The following is a 14,555-nucleotide window of genomic DNA, read 5'->3' on the forward strand; positions in this document are numbered from 1 at the left end:
CACCTCTCTGTCTTATCTCTTGAACCAGTTTGTCTCGATCACTGCCAGGCTCCAACCCTTTTCTCAAATCCACGGCCTTTGCTTTCTCCAAATCCTGATGTACCTGAGAATACTTCTGCAGGAATCTGAAGGTGTCCTCCTCGCTCTTTGCTGCTTGCAAGCTGCTCTTGCTGGTTTTGATAGACACCATACGAGCAGAGACCGAACTCTGGACACTGATCAAAGCAAGGTCACGCAGGTTAGTCACAGCCTTGATGAGACGAACACTGGAGCGACCCAGTTTGTCTCTTTCATTCTTCTCCCATTTTTCCAGACTGGTATTTACACCATCAGCCTTCACCAGTAAGGCCTGCTGCTCAGCTCTGACCTTTTCCATGAGCTCTTTGTGGGCTGTAGTGAAGGTCTTCATATTATGCAGGCGGTGCTGGTCTTCAATTGCACATGAAACACAAACACTGGTGAAGTCATCCAAGCAGTAGTACTCGAGGAGTTTGCCATGTTGAGGGCATTTAGTGGTCCCAGCTAAACCTCCATTTCCTGAGGCTATAGGCTCCGTCAGAGGATGAGTCTGCAGTAACACGGGAGTAGTTAAGTGTGCCTGGAGATGCTGGACACACATGGAGATCTCACATTTCATGCAGGTCTTCCGCGCTGGTTTCCTGTTATCTTCTGTACACATATCACAGAGGATCACTTGACGGTCCGTGGCCAGATTGTCAGACATGTTTTTGAAGTGCTGATTAAGTGTTAGAAGAAATAGGATTCAGTGCTGAAAAAAAGTCCTCAGTCTCCTCCTCGCGTCTCTCAGCTTTACTGTTTTGGTAGATAAGATAATGTAGTTGTTAAGTCGTTGGTTGCTCAGTCCCGAAGCTCTTTCACGGAAGCTGTGCCTAACGGTTTAAATTGTTTCTGCTAAAGTAAACATTCAGTGGGTGTGTCACACCCAGAAAGCTAACAATCATTGAAACAATGGGTCTGTTATACTGATATGGCTGCCAACTAGTTCATGGCATTTGTTTGGTAAGTTTCATGTCACCGATAAATAGGAGCAACATCCATAGGAGAGGGAATGTGTTTTTAACTAATAGTTTTCTCTAACTCTAACTATGTTTTTGTGGTTTTGTGGGTGGCATAAAGATTTTAAAAAGAATTCAGTTATCAATCAGTCCATGACAGTCAAATCAAAATGTTCAACATATTTAATAAAAACGATCTTTCTGGTGTTTTAAATTAATCAGTATATCAAAGATTCCTAAATAAACACATGAAATGGTATCTCTCATGTAGTTTTACATCAGTACCTCAAACAGCTGTCAAAGATGTCGCATATATGTGAAAAGCATTGTATGGGTGGATAACTGTATTTGCAATTTCTCCAGGTCCAAGCCAGTTTGTTTATGGAGATATCTCAAAATAAATCTGTCAAGAGATGCAGCTAATATGTGAAAATATTTTAAAAAAAATACCTTTAGGTAATATCATTTGAGGATCTTACTGCACACGTGTATCTGCAGTTTGAATACTCCTGGGATAAATCTTGTCTATTTACAGAGATATCCCAAAATGATAGAAAAGATAAAGTGTTTAATCTTCTTGATATTCTCCGAATCTTTGACGTACACAAACATATTACCACCATGAATAGTTCTGAGTTTTAGACATTTATTTTTTTCACAATGCAGCACAAATTACTGACGTTTGCATTCACCAAATGAAACAACAAATATTATTACGCTGGTGCGTTTGATAAGCATTCATATAATCGTAATCAGCAAAATGGAAATGTGTAAATTTTGGCAAAAGACAAAAACATGGCCACCCATTACAGAAGTTCACAAAGCACCTCAGTGTTGTCGGAGAAACCAATATTTTTTCCACACTCACAGATTCTTTGGGGAGACATTTGGTTTTGTCTGTGATTATAGGGATCGATTTTCCAAAGACTATCCCTCCCACATGAGCATTTCCACTGCTTCCGCCATGGTTGTTGATGTGTTGATGAAACCCCAGATCCACTTGTTCTTGGCTTAATTGACTTTTCCATTTCAAAGCAAACAAAAGAAGTAAGGTGCCCCATTCTGGGACCGACTCTGATATTGACTATTTGTCTTTTCTGATGCTGGCCAATCAAACTAAAGATGGATAAATCAGGATAGCTCCATACCACTTCAACTTTTGTATATTGGGCTATTTCTTTTTGCATCTCTTCACTTGAAGACTTCAGGACTTGAGTGTAAGTGTTGCGCCTTGCATTTTGTAATTTCACAGTTCTCGTTGCCCCTGAAGTCTCACAATATTCTGTGTTGAGAGAGCTGAGCTGGTTTCCTTTCCAGCGCAGTCCATAGACTTCTCCTTGTCTGTCGTTGAACCCCATTGCATATTTTTCATCACATAAGCCAATGGTCCAGTCACAGTCGTTGGAGAGGCTGATTACCCATCTGTGAAAGTCACGTTCTGTGGAAGACTGTGTACCCTGAATTAGAAATGTGAAGAAAGCCTTTCTCCCCTGCCAATCACTGTAGAAGACCCTCCGTTTGTCTTTGGAGAGTGACATGCCAGGACCACAAGTAAGAGGATCAAAGAAAGAGTCTGACCTAACTGCACTGAGCTTCTGCTGGTTCTCTGGGTCAACATGAGTCAACAGGGATCCCCAAAAGTGGCCCGTCTGTTCCATTATGTCATCCCCTCTCTGTCTTATCTCTTGAACCAGTTTGTCTCGATCACTGCCAGGCTCCAACCCTTTTCTCAAATCCACGGCCTTTGCTTTCTCCAAATCCTGATGTACCTGAGAATACATCTGCAGGAATCTGAAGGTGTCCTCCTCGCTCTTTGCTGCTTGCAAGCTGCTCTTGCTGGTTTTGATAGCCACCATACGAGCAGAGACCGAACTCTGGACACTGGTCAAAGCAAGGTCACGCAGGTTAGTCACAGCCTCGATGAGACGAACACTGGAGCGACCCAGTTTGTCTCTTTCATTCTTCTCCCATTTTTCCAGAATCATACTTTCATTGTGACTTTTTACATGCAAGGCCTGCTGCTCAGCTCTGACCTTTTCCAGCAGCTCTTTGTGGGCTGTAGTGAAGGCCTTCCTGTTGTGTTTGCTGTGCGGGTCTTCAATTGCACATGAAACACAAACACAGGTCAAATCGTCCAAGCAGTAGTACTCAAGGAGTTTGCCATGTTGAGGGCATTTAGTGGTCCCAGCTAAACCTCCATTTCCTGAGGCTATAGGCTCCGTCAGAGGATGAGTCTGCAGTAACACGGGAGTAGTTAAGTGTGCCTGGAGATGCTGGACACACATGGAGATCTCACATTTCATGCAGGTCTTCCGCGCTGGTTGTCTGTTACCCTCTGTACACATGTCACAGAGGATCACTTGAGGCACGTCCTTATGTAGATTGCGAGACATGTTTTCAGACTCAAAAGGATCTTGAAATTAAGTATTGGTAAGTATTGAGCTTTACTCCAGCATTAGGCCACTCCAACTCTTATCAAGGGAGTAATACTTGTCCGCCCTGCTCATAAAAACTCAATTTCACCTTATCAGTCCAAGAAAGATTAATAATTAACAATAGGTAATCTCTTCAAACATGTACCTCCCACAGGTCACAACAAGCCCAACACACCCAAGAAACAACCACAGCGGCCCACAGAAGACATCTTTTGAATAATAAAAAGGTCAAAGTCTACAATAAACATAACTGTACAGACAAGTAAAGTAAGCCAAGTTGCATTTAAGTGGACATTTCTAATATCTCCTGGGCAGGTTTTGCTGGATTTGATAAAATAAACTGAAAAAAAAACAAGAGTTTCGACCTCCAAGCCTTCAGTAATGATTTAAAGATGGTTTTATTTACTTCAGTTTTTCATTTTTTAATGGGGTGTATTTGCTGTAATGGGTCACTCATAAACAAACAAACAATGCTCAAACAGCTCGAGCGCCTGCTGAAGTAAACTACCCTACTGACGTCAGCGCTCGTGCGCGCTGTATTCCTCAAATGCGCAGACGCAGACGGATCGGATCAGCTTAATCAATCGGCTTCAATAATCAATTCATTGTAACAGTACAGTGCACAAGGTAAGACACTTCCGACAGTGACCGAAACGAATTGAGCTCGGAGTTAATCTAGCTGTCCCTAAATGAGCTAAAATTAGCTAGCAAGACAACGAGGTTTTTTTTTTAGAAAAAAAAACAAAAAAACTCGCTTTACGTTAATCCTGTTAGTGTTTAAGAGTTTTTTTTTTGAGCCAGTTCAGTTTAAATTCAGCCAGTTCAGTTTAAGTAAAGTAAGTAAATTGCTATCATTTGCAGTCTTCCTCACTACATTTCAATATTAGGCTAAATTAAAATGCTGCAAACACCAACACTGACGAATTTCAACTTTTAGCAATTGAATTCAAGTCGCCACTTGTATGAATACTTGATGGAGGACATCAGTTCTGCAGTTTAGTAATTTGCACTTTAATCCACTTTGTCATGATCACAGAGAATGAGGAATATGCAGACAGTCGATGGAGGACTAAACACACCTGATGCTCCTGCAGAGACTCTGTCTGAAATCAACAGCATCCCAATGACTTTCAGTCTGAACCAGAGCAGCGCCATGGTTCTGCCTGTGGTCTCTGATAGTCAGAAGCTTATATGGGTTCACGTGAACCAGATGGAACCACATCTGGAAGCTGCTGCAGAGCTGGTTAAGCAGTTCGACAGGTTTCCATACCTGACGCAGAAACAGACAGCTTCCCTCGCTGAGCGATGCTCCCTGCACCCTGACCAGGTGAGAGTGTGGTTCATGGAACAGAGGCTCCGCTTTGGCATCAGCTGGGACTATAAAGACATCCGTGTGGTTCGGAAGCAGTTGAAGTCAAATCAGGAAAAGACAACAACGAAGGAAGAAGAGGAAAAAAGTGATAGTGGAGAGAAAAAGACACAAAAAACGGAAGTTAAAAAGTCCGGTAGAAACAAGGCGAGGGGAAAGTTGAGGAAGGAACAAAGTAAAGTTGAGGAAGGGATGGTCGGAGTGAATGTGACGGCTTATGAACAAATGGAGGAAGACACGAAGCTGGAGCCGCAGATGAAGAAAGAGATGGATGGAGAAGTCAAGGATACTCCGAGAAAGCGGAAAAGGAGGAAAAAGATGGGAGAGAAAAAAATAAAGCAAGGTAATTTGGATGAATGGTTGAGATGTTGGCCATTCAACAGAACTGACCAGCCTTCACTCGCTGGCAGCCAATCAGAACCCTGGAAGAGAGCTGACCCTGACCCTTCTTCCTCCCCAGATGCTCACGATACTTTAGATAAAACAAAAGTGTGGGCGAAGCTCGAGGAAGAGCTGCAGGAAAAGTCAACAAACCTATGTGACACCGTCACTGATGTTGACAAACTCAGGGCTCTCATCGATGCTGAAGATAGTCCAACAGCGGATCAACATGCAGAAGAGAAAAACAAACTTCCCACAAAGATCCGCTGCTTTTCAAAGACGCAGACTCAGGTGGAGATGATGAGGAAGGCTTTCCTGCATTGCCAGTATCCAGACAGCGAAGAGTACGAGCATTTGTCCGTGCTGATTAACGTCCCTCGCTACTTGTTGGTCCAGTGGTACGGTGACACGCGCTATCACATCAAGAGGGGGAGGCCACGCTGGATGAGTGAGGAGCACCACTGCCGGACGCTGGCCAACGTCAAGTACAGGCAGTACCTGAAGAAGTTGGAGAAGTTGCAGCAACGGGAGAAATGCCAAAAAACAAGACAGAAAACTGAGCTTGGCAGTGTGACCTGTGGGGAGGAAACAAGTGAGCTCGTTCCTACAGACCACCGTGATCCAAGAGTCTAATTTCTTCACAATTTGAAATGTTTTCAAAAATTCGTTCAAGATTTATAATCTGCGTTTTATTTGTTCTGAATTCAAGAATTCTATTTTCCAACAAATTTTGAGAAGAAGTTGGATGTTGTTGTGATCTTCATGTCGAATGTTTTGTTGTGATCGCGGTTCTTTTAGATTATTGAACAAGCTCTTTGAAATCCTCCTCGTCTCAATGTAACATCAAAAAGACCCCGTGAGTTCTTTCAAGTTGTTTTTATTGTCCTTCAAGCAAAATATTTATTTGCATGTTTGAGTGTTTTTTGTTTTTACGTTCGTTCAAAACATTCAAAGATTAAAGAAATGAAATGAAGCGTTCCAGATCAAACCGATGCGTTATATCAGGTGTTTGTTCTCACCTGTAGAGAAGTTTTACCTCTACACACATTGAACTAAAATATAGTTCAATTCTTGTCTTGTGTGCATGTTTTATAATTATATTGCACGTCCACATAAAAAGTGCAGTGTAAGCTGCTGTATTACAGTCATTCTCCTGTTAACCAGCAACATTGCTAACAATGTTTGTCACTCAGGCTTAGTTCTCACCCTTAATTGCAAGAAGGGTCCACTACAGGAACTTTGGTTTATATCAGCGGTTCTCAACTTGTGGATCAGGCCCCAAAAGTGGGTCGCAGCTTTATGTGTGTTGCGTCTGTGAGCCTGAAGAAGAAAAATGTGTCAAAATGTAATGAGGCTTGATATTTAAACGTGTGTTTTGTTCCGTTTTCTTTTTCGTGTTCTCTACCGTCTGAGGTCCACACTGAAGTGTTTCATTTAATAAATCTGATTGGTTAAAAAATATCCGAAATTTGGGTGGTGATTTTTCATGAAGTAGTTGGTGGGTCCTGAGGCTCGACCGGTTGAGAAAGCCGGGTTTATATTAACAGCTACATCGATATCTCTCCGGTCCATCAGTTCCATCTGGCTGTGTACTCGTTCCTCTGCAGCTGCCAGATCTCGGCCCCTTCGATGACACGGCGGATCATGGAGGCACAGGTGATAAGCAGGTGTCCAGCAGCTTGGAGGAGGGTGGAGGCCACTCGAAGGGTTTCTCTGAAAAAAACAGAATCAAGATACAGAGTAATCAGTGTGATACGTAAGGAGACTTTTAATCCCTGACACCGTGTGCTGTATTTGGACTTTAAACAAGCTGGCTGCCATTTATTTAAAGCTTATTTCTTTTGTGAAACTAATTGTGTAGGGAAAAAAAATATAGAAAAATGTGAAGGGTGTGTGGCTTATTTTACACCACATGACATAAAAAAAGAAGTCATTTCAAAGACAAAAATCCTGCTTCCTAGTTGGTGAGCTCTGTTATCTTGGATATGTTTACAGCTACTCCAAACGGAAATTTCCTATTGAAAGTGATCAGAAATCTTTTTTTCATGTTTTCGTTTTCATAGCTCTTGGGTTTCATTTACGAAGGCTGATATCTTGTGACTGTTGTCTTCCACCTTTGATAAACGAGTTATACTGTATAAAACTGCAGTATTCTCAATGATACAGTTAATGAAGGATAGCAATGTTTCTTGATCCCTGCCAGTCAAGTGATTTGTGCGAACAGAGGAGGACTTTGAAAAATCTATTTTTATGGGGCACTAATATCTGCAGGAATATAAATCTTTTTGAACAATACACATTTACAAAACCGTTGGTTTATATAAACATTTTTTAAAACCTTGACCTGAGCTTGAGTCTGGACCTGATCTTAGATTTAACCTGGGGAGTTCACTTGTCTGCATAATTAATCAGGATTTCTTCATCGCAGTGTTTTTTTTCCTGCAGAACGAGGACTCTAATTAATGTCTTTTAAGTAGATTCTCTGCGGTCTCCCTCCCTCAGCTTACCTGAGGATCTTCTTTGGTCCCAGACACTGAAAGTCTGCGCTCACAGAGTACAGGCCTTGAAAGGTGGCCTTCACGCTCAGGGAACCAAAGAGGTCTTTGGGGCTCAACTTGTAAAGGTCAAAGGTGACACGAGCTATGTCTCTCCCGGTCCTCGGCTTGTTGTGGTCTTGAGATTTGGACACGACTGGTCCCTGTAAAATAGAATACAAATTCAAAATGTCTGTAATGGATTAAATCACAGTGAATCATGTAAAAATCAAAGACAAGCCCATTGGATAACCACAAATTAGGCGATGTGATGAACTAAAATTTTTGGTCAAACATACAGATGGTGGTCTCCATGTCTGTCCTGGCTCCAGGGCCATGAGCATGGTGTTGTCTGGCAGGGTTATGAGGAACTCATCGGAGTCCACCTCCGTGCCATCGTCCTCACAAACCAGAGACAGAAGAGACACTGCAGACAGGGACAGCAGCAACGCCTGGCACACCTGAGGCGCAGATAAAAATTCCTCTAGTAACTAAAGACACAGAAGCCTTACTTCCTCTCTGTCTTTGCGAATTTTATTTTCTCTGTGTATAAAGAGAGATAAAAGGGGTTTGTGAAGTGGAACACAACTTCAATCTCGGACAAACTTTTTTTTCCCTTAAACCATGTGTTGAATTCTTTTTACATTTTTATTTAACAAAATCAAAACTTCAATCTAATGAAACTACAACAAGACAACCATTCTAATGTTTTAGTTAACTTCTTAGACGTTTTATCATGTTTATATCTTAGTAACTAACCCTCACCCTAACACAACCATAAGGTAAATGTGTTTAATAACTAATTCTACACAAAAATGTTTTATTATTATTTTGTATCGTTTATTTTTTTTTCCTGTTCTTTGAAGTAATTTGGCACAAACTTTTTCTGTCAACGTAAATTTCTACATTTTAGCTTTTCATTTGTGTAGAGGTAATTAACCTGAAACACACCTTATTCTGAACATGTCTACATTGTCTGTAAAATGTTAATTAACAGGATGTAACGTTAACCAGTGTCCCTACTTTTTGTACCGAAGGCCAAACCAACAATGACCTTCTTTTTAAATGTCTTTCCTTTCTCACAGTCACTCTCACCCTCTCTTTCAGCTCCTCCAGGGTGCCCGCTGTGATGCCCTTCCTCATCTCCCTGTTGTAAGCACACACTCTGAAAGGACGCTGGGGCGGAGACCATACTCGCTTTGTCACAGATCTGAGAAAAAAAAGAAAAGAAAGGATGAGAACAGTTTCTATAATGGTTTCAACTTGTCACAGTATTTAAAGCCCACATGTTGCTCTAACTAATAACATTATATCAGCCTGTTAAAATATGCTATCTGTCTGAAAGAGCACCTTATCTTTTTTACACATTGAATCCTCTTTTGTCATGTTTTTACCTTAACATGTTCTTTGTGTTGTGCAATCTTCCATGTTTTATCTTAGTTCAGAGTTTTCCTTTTTTTAAAGATATATAATCATTATAATCATAAAACACTTTAAAGTTATTGCATAAAAAGGCTGAAGATCAAAAATCAAAGCATTAACTCATCAGACTATTAACATTAGTGCGTGGTCTGTTTAAAATAGGGCTCCAATAGCCGCACAGTCTTGTTTGTGTTTCTTGTTTGAGGAAAATCAATACAATCAACCCTACAAAAAACGATTTCTCACTTACTTGATAAATGAAGAGGTGGAATCCATGCTTCTTGGTTTCTTAGTGTCCCTTTTCAGTGAATAATTTGTCTGTTGTTGTTTAGTGTAGCAAAGTGTGATGTTATGTCAGTGCGTCTTGTGTTTCACCCAGCCGCTGGACTTTGTTACTAACCTGGTGATAAGTCAGGTACAGAACAGTAGAGGGCAAAGGTCATCTAGTCTCTGAATGTTTCAGGGGAGAAAGACTCATCCTGTCCTTATCTGATAGCAGATTTTTATGAAAGCTCTATCGTCTGACTGATGTGGATTATTTGGGGTTGGTACTAACATTGATAATGAGGAGTGTAAATATGTGTTCGTATCGAAACATGTTGCACAAGTAGATTTGTTTTTTATTTTCAGATCTGTGACCAAAAACGCGTGCATTCTGCAGTAATACTCTGAGTAATATTCATTGTTTCAGAGTTTTCAGATGGGGTTAAAAAAAAGTATTCAGGTCATATACGAAGTAAAAGGTGCACTTGAAAAATAAAATGTGAAGTACCAAAATAAAGGTACTTTTTATGCAGAACTGCCCCATACCGAATAAAAGCATGTATTTATGTTTGTTTATATGGATTTTCCACAATAATATGTCACAAAAGTAATTATTTTTTTAACCCATTTTAATTTGAATGTAGAGGTGAAAATGTATATTATCCCTTCGCTGGGTTTATAAATGTTTATATTTCGAAACTTTTGTTGTTTTATAGTTTTTTTGTTTTTTTCCCGCGAGGCGGGATCAACAACCTCTGTCAGAGCTGCTACGTCATATCCTGTAAACAACGTTGGGTGCGCTTGTTGAAAACACCACAGTGCGCGCGTGGGCGTGGGCGGGGCTTCTTGAAAAAACCCACTGTGTTCAATTCCTAATGCGCTAAGCACCGCCAATTCGCGACACATTGGTATAATTATCTAAGCTACCTATTCAATTCCAGTGAAGGCGGGAGGATGAGAAGCAGAACTTTTAATAGACGTGTTGCTAGCTTTGTTTCGAAAAGTGTAAACAGAAAGCAAAATCAGCGATAGCTGCTTCCGAAACATGACCGGAGTCATAACATCTCTGTTTTGAGTTTTCCGGGATGTCAGGTGGAATAAGTCATGTGGTGAAGTCGATAAACTAAGGTTGAATTTCCTCTCGTCACATTTGGATAATATAATCTGCATCGTTAGCTCAGCTTTAGATTGAAGTGAAATGGCCACAAAGAAACCGGATCAACTTGGTAAGTGTAAATAAATACCTGTAACTTCATTTTTGTTGTTGTAAAATAATAAGATATAGAATAATAAACGAGTGGCTGGAGTAGTTACTGTGACAGCTGATGGGATGCTCTTGTAGAGCGCCACTCTCTGGGTATGGCGAGCACTGCAACATGTCTGTCTACATCACCATGCTTTTGTTTCTGTCTACATCACCATGCTTTTGTTTCCTGCACAGCTGCCAGCCTCCCCTTTGCTGCTCTCCAGCTGCTGGCCCCTCCTGTGCGTCTGGTGTCTGCAGCCCTGTGGAAAGTGATGAAGCAGAGGGATGTGATGCAGTACGGGGTCTTGGAGGAATTTGTCACATCAGCCTGTGAGACCGTCCCCGGGCTGCTCACCACCAGACACCAGGCCAAGCTGGCTCTGGGTCTGAGAGGACGGGTGAGACGAGAACTCCCATTTACCCCCCCCTTAAACATAACGTTTCCTTTTGTGTGGTGGATCAGATTTCTGATTTAAAGACTTTGCACAGATTAACCTCTCCTTCTGCTTCTGTTTCAGTACATCTTGGAGCTGTGTTCTGTGCAAGCGGATGAAAAAGTGATAATGCCAAATCTGGAGAGGATCCGTGCCCCCGCTGGCCTGTCGCTCACCTCCGCTGCCACCATGGTAAATAAAACATCCAGATCTCACACAACATCTTGATGTGTTTGTTGATTTTATCACAAAGAAAAACTGCCTCAGATTATTCCGTCTTGGTAGAATTAAGTACACGCTGATATATTGTGTGTTTTTGGTCATTACTGTTTTTAAAGTATGATGTGATTGGTACAAATGTTAATCCAAATGTTTTGTCTTCTAGAAGCGGGATGTTAAAATTGTAAGAACAGTGGAAAGTTTCCATTCGTTGGTTCACACTCTGCTTACGGACGCAGCGGAGAGAAAACTCTTCTTCAAGGTGAGTCAAACACACGGCAACAATCACCTTGATTGTTTCTCTTTTTTTGAAACATAATGAACAATATAAATCAGTGACAGACACAAAGATAAGTGGTGGGTTCATTGACGGAGAGGTCAACACATACTCCATGTTTTACCATTTATAGTCAGTGGGCATGAGTGTTGTGATCGGTGAAGGTGATGTCATGGCATGTGTCTAAGGTACAGTTGGAGTCGAGACCACACTAACCGAGACCGAGACATCTCGGGATCCTGACTGAGTCAAGTCCAAGAGCATAAACCGGCTCGTTCATAATTACACCGATAAAAATGTAATCATGAACGAACAGGGAGTTCGTCGCTCTTTTAGTAAGAGGAGTTTTTCTTTGAACCACAGTGATGACGTGGGGGAAAAAAATAGCCAATCAGTGATGGCCTTGATTTAAAATCTGAGTGAAAATGCTTTTGATTCCAAGACCTTCAATAAGCGGCCTCGAGACCGTTCTTCATTTCAACACGAGTCTGAGGTGCAACACGACAAACACACGAGGCCTCATTTTTACGTATATCTACATTTCTCTTGAAATTCTTAGAATGGAAAAAAGATTAAACAGTTTTACAAGAAAAATGTTCAAATGTCTATCATTCTCTCTCCTGACAGGAGGAGTTTCCCGTGGATTACGGGCCAGTGTTTGACCAGGAGCTGGAGAAGCTGCTGTGGGAGTTTTTAATCCGATTGGACCAGCTGCTTCCAGTTCCCAACCTCTCTCAGGTAGACGGCGCTTTTGATCCCACTGATGTTATCGCTGACAAAATAAATCAACAGGAATGAAATGTGTAGGGCTTTGACAGAAAATGCCTTTTCCTTCAGACCGTGTCGTGGCTCAGTGATGCCCCGCCCGTCCTGGCCGAGTGTGCGCAGGCAGCCACCCAACCCCAGCTCCTCAGAATATTGCTGCAACATCAAACCTGCCTGGGCCATCTGGAGACCGCAGGTAGGACTTTCTAGCCACACGCGAGGATGACCGTTAACAGTTTGTTGTTTCTGAACCATCGCCATGATGTGCGTTTTGTCATTTACAGCCTCCCTGCCTCCAAACATGGGAGACTCCATCCTGGACTCTCTCTCTCTGCCTCCCTCGGGAAGAATCTCTTCTAAACAAATAACGGGAGCGAAAACGCCTCGTGACGGCGTCCAAACACATCATCAAACACCGTTTATCACTCCTGTTTTTGGACTTATGTCGAACGAAGATGTCCCAGTTATGATATCCGCCAACAAGAGGACGCTGAGAGGGGAGGAGCCGGGCCGCTGGAAAGACGCTACAGATAAGATCTCGAAGTTCACGGTGGTCAAACAGAAGGATGCGACCAAAGAGGGGCGAGAAGAAGAAGGAGAGGAGGAGGAGGAGAAGAGAGACGGCTCGAAAAGAAGTGTTGGAATGAAACGCAAGCAGCCTGATGGAAAAGAAGGAGAACCGGAGGAAGAGGAAGAGGAAGTGTCAGGCACGACAAGATCCGGGAAAAAATGGACGAGCGTGGTTTCCGTAAAACCAGAGAAGGGTAGAGGTACGGAAATTAAAGAGAGCGAAGGAGACGAAGCGAGAACCCGGGAATTCAGGATGCTACCTGAAGATGCATCCCGCCGCTCCGCTTTTCTCTCCTGCATGAGGAGCAGGCCCAGGGTGGTTATTGAAAAACTGCCTGATAGCGCCGCTTCCACAACCAGCAGAGGGTGGAAGTCTTCTAACGTGGAGACGCAGAATCAGAGGAGGAAGTCGCCGGCGAAAGCTCCAACATGTAAACACCTGAGCAGCCACCTTGAAAAGACTGAGGTGGATGATTCTGGCCCGGGCGACAAAGAGTAAGCAACAGTCGGAAAAAAGGCGCAAAATATCTTAAACCAAAAAAAAAAAAAAAAAAGATGCTGTTGTGTAAAATTGAGGAGACGGCTCACATGCGGCCCATGATGTGCTTCAAAATCTTAAAAATAAAATAAAAACATGTGATGTAGTGCACAGTTTCTGGTTTCATTTGACTTTTCTGTCTTAAAGCTCCTATAAGATGAAAACCTCCTTGGACTATTCGCAGTCTGTCAGTGAGCAGCGTGGTTACTGAATGTAGGAACTTAAATGTTTGTTTGTTTGTACTTGACAGAAATCATCCTATGACAAGTGAGTGCAGCTCTCCCTCCAGTCAAAGTAGTAACTCAGGTGATTTCAACAAATCGTTCAAATCAAAGTCGTTGAACAAAAAAAACAAAAATCTTTTTATATTCATGAAATTTTAACTCTTCATTTTGATGTTTAGCGACGCTCGCTCTGTCAGGAGGCGCTGAAGACTTCGTCGCTGATTCAGAGGACGAGGCGACAAAGAACTTCAAAGTCAGGGTATGTAAAACATGTGGAGAGAAGTACATGCACCGTGTCTTTTTAAAAATATTAATTGTATTTTAAAGCTGCAGAGAGGATTTCTCATCTGGTGTGACGAGAGAGGAATGAATTCCTCTTTCTCAACTACGACATCAAACGAGTCGATAACGGATGGATGAATTGTGAACGTGCCCGTTCTAACCGTCTTTGTCTCCCTCAGCTGTTTATGAAGCGCTACTACAAGACCAAACATGGCACGTATGTTCCCACGTTGAGGGAGTACCGGAAACCCGCGATGACCCAGCGCCACTTGTCCTCGTCTCCTAGGAAACGAAGATGAGGAAACAGACTTTTGACCTGATCCCTGAGTTTGTAAAGTGCTGCACCACTGACTGCCATTTGTTGGTATTCATGTTTCTCTCTCTCTTTTTGCAGCTGAATTTGAACTTTGAACAAGTGCTTCATAATCATGGGAGACAAAAAGCATTGTTAGTGATTTTTGGCACTGACATTGTTACTGTATAGTTTGCTTTTAAATGAAGACATGATGCGTAAAATATGTTCACAAATCAGTGACTTAATTTAAATCTGTGCAGTAAATAAAGTTTTTTTTAATCACA

At 42.0% G+C, this 14,555-nt stretch overlaps 3 protein-coding genes across 3 annotated transcripts; 2 read left to right on the forward strand and 1 right to left on the reverse strand.

The window, feature by feature from the left end:
- The first annotated feature begins 3,907 nt into the window (after positions 1 to 3,907).
- homezb (homeobox and leucine zipper encoding b) lies at positions 3,908 to 6,040 on the forward strand. The gene is made up of 2 exons (XM_079371836.1): positions 3,908 to 4,078; positions 4,488 to 6,040. The coding sequence occupies exon 2, from the start codon at positions 4,491 to 4,493 to the stop codon at positions 5,832 to 5,834; it is 1,344 nt and encodes a 447-aa protein (XP_079227962.1). The 5' UTR covers positions 3,908 to 4,078; positions 4,488 to 4,490; the 3' UTR covers positions 5,835 to 6,040.
- Positions 6,041 to 6,062: 22 nt separating this feature from the next.
- cideb (cell death inducing DFFA like effector b) lies at positions 6,063 to 9,779 on the reverse strand. Its single transcript, XM_079371844.1, has 5 exons — positions 9,408 to 9,779; positions 8,831 to 8,945; positions 8,035 to 8,196; positions 7,709 to 7,899; positions 6,063 to 6,914 (listed from the first exon to the last, which is right to left on the reverse strand). The coding sequence occupies exons 1-5, from the start codon at positions 9,431 to 9,433 to the stop codon at positions 6,773 to 6,775; spliced, it is 636 nt and encodes a 211-aa protein (XP_079227970.1). The 5' UTR covers positions 9,434 to 9,779; the 3' UTR covers positions 6,063 to 6,772.
- A 484-nt stretch (positions 9,780 to 10,263) lies between these two features.
- tinf2 (TERF1 (TRF1)-interacting nuclear factor 2) lies at positions 10,264 to 14,550 on the forward strand. The gene is made up of 10 exons (XM_079371832.1): positions 10,264 to 10,647; positions 10,863 to 11,065; positions 11,186 to 11,293; positions 11,487 to 11,582; positions 12,225 to 12,335; positions 12,435 to 12,558; positions 12,647 to 13,427; positions 13,721 to 13,776; positions 13,874 to 13,953; positions 14,156 to 14,550. The coding sequence occupies exons 1-10, from the start codon at positions 10,620 to 10,622 to the stop codon at positions 14,273 to 14,275; spliced, it is 1,707 nt and encodes a 568-aa protein (XP_079227958.1). The 5' UTR covers positions 10,264 to 10,619; the 3' UTR covers positions 14,276 to 14,550.
- The last annotated feature ends 5 nt before the right edge of the window (positions 14,551 to 14,555 follow it).

Source organism: Symphodus melops, assembly GCF_947650265.1.
Source record: "Symphodus melops genome assembly, chromosome: 20".
Classification (NCBI taxonomy): Eukaryota; Metazoa; Chordata; class Actinopteri; order Labriformes; family Labridae; genus Symphodus; species Symphodus melops.

Excerpts from the sequence above, each read along its gene's own strand:
- homezb (XM_079371836.1), top strand. The coding sequence starts at position 4,491 with ATGAGGAATATGCAGACAGTCGATGGAGGACTAAACACACCTGATGCT.
- cideb (XM_079371844.1), bottom strand. The coding sequence starts at position 9,433 with ATGGATTCCACCTCTTCATTTATCAA. Across the intron at positions 8,197-8,830 it reads TGGAGGAGCTGAAAGAGAGG|GTGTGCCAGGCGTTGCTGCT; the intron begins GTGAGAGTGACT and ends TCTGCGCCTCAG. Across the intron at positions 6,915-7,708 it reads GGACCAAAGAAGATCCTCAG|AGAAACCCTTCGAGTGGCCT; the intron begins GTAAGCTGAGGG and ends TGTTTTTTTCAG.
- tinf2 (XM_079371832.1), top strand. The coding sequence starts at position 10,620 with ATGGCCACAAAGAAACCGGATCAACTTG. Across the intron at positions 13,428-13,720 it reads TCTGGCCCGGGCGACAAAGA|AAATCATCCTATGACAAGTG; the intron begins GTAAGCAACAGT and ends TGTACTTGACAG. Across the intron at positions 13,777-13,873 it reads CAGTCAAAGTAGTAACTCAG|CGACGCTCGCTCTGTCAGGA; the intron begins GTGATTTCAACA and ends TTTGATGTTTAG.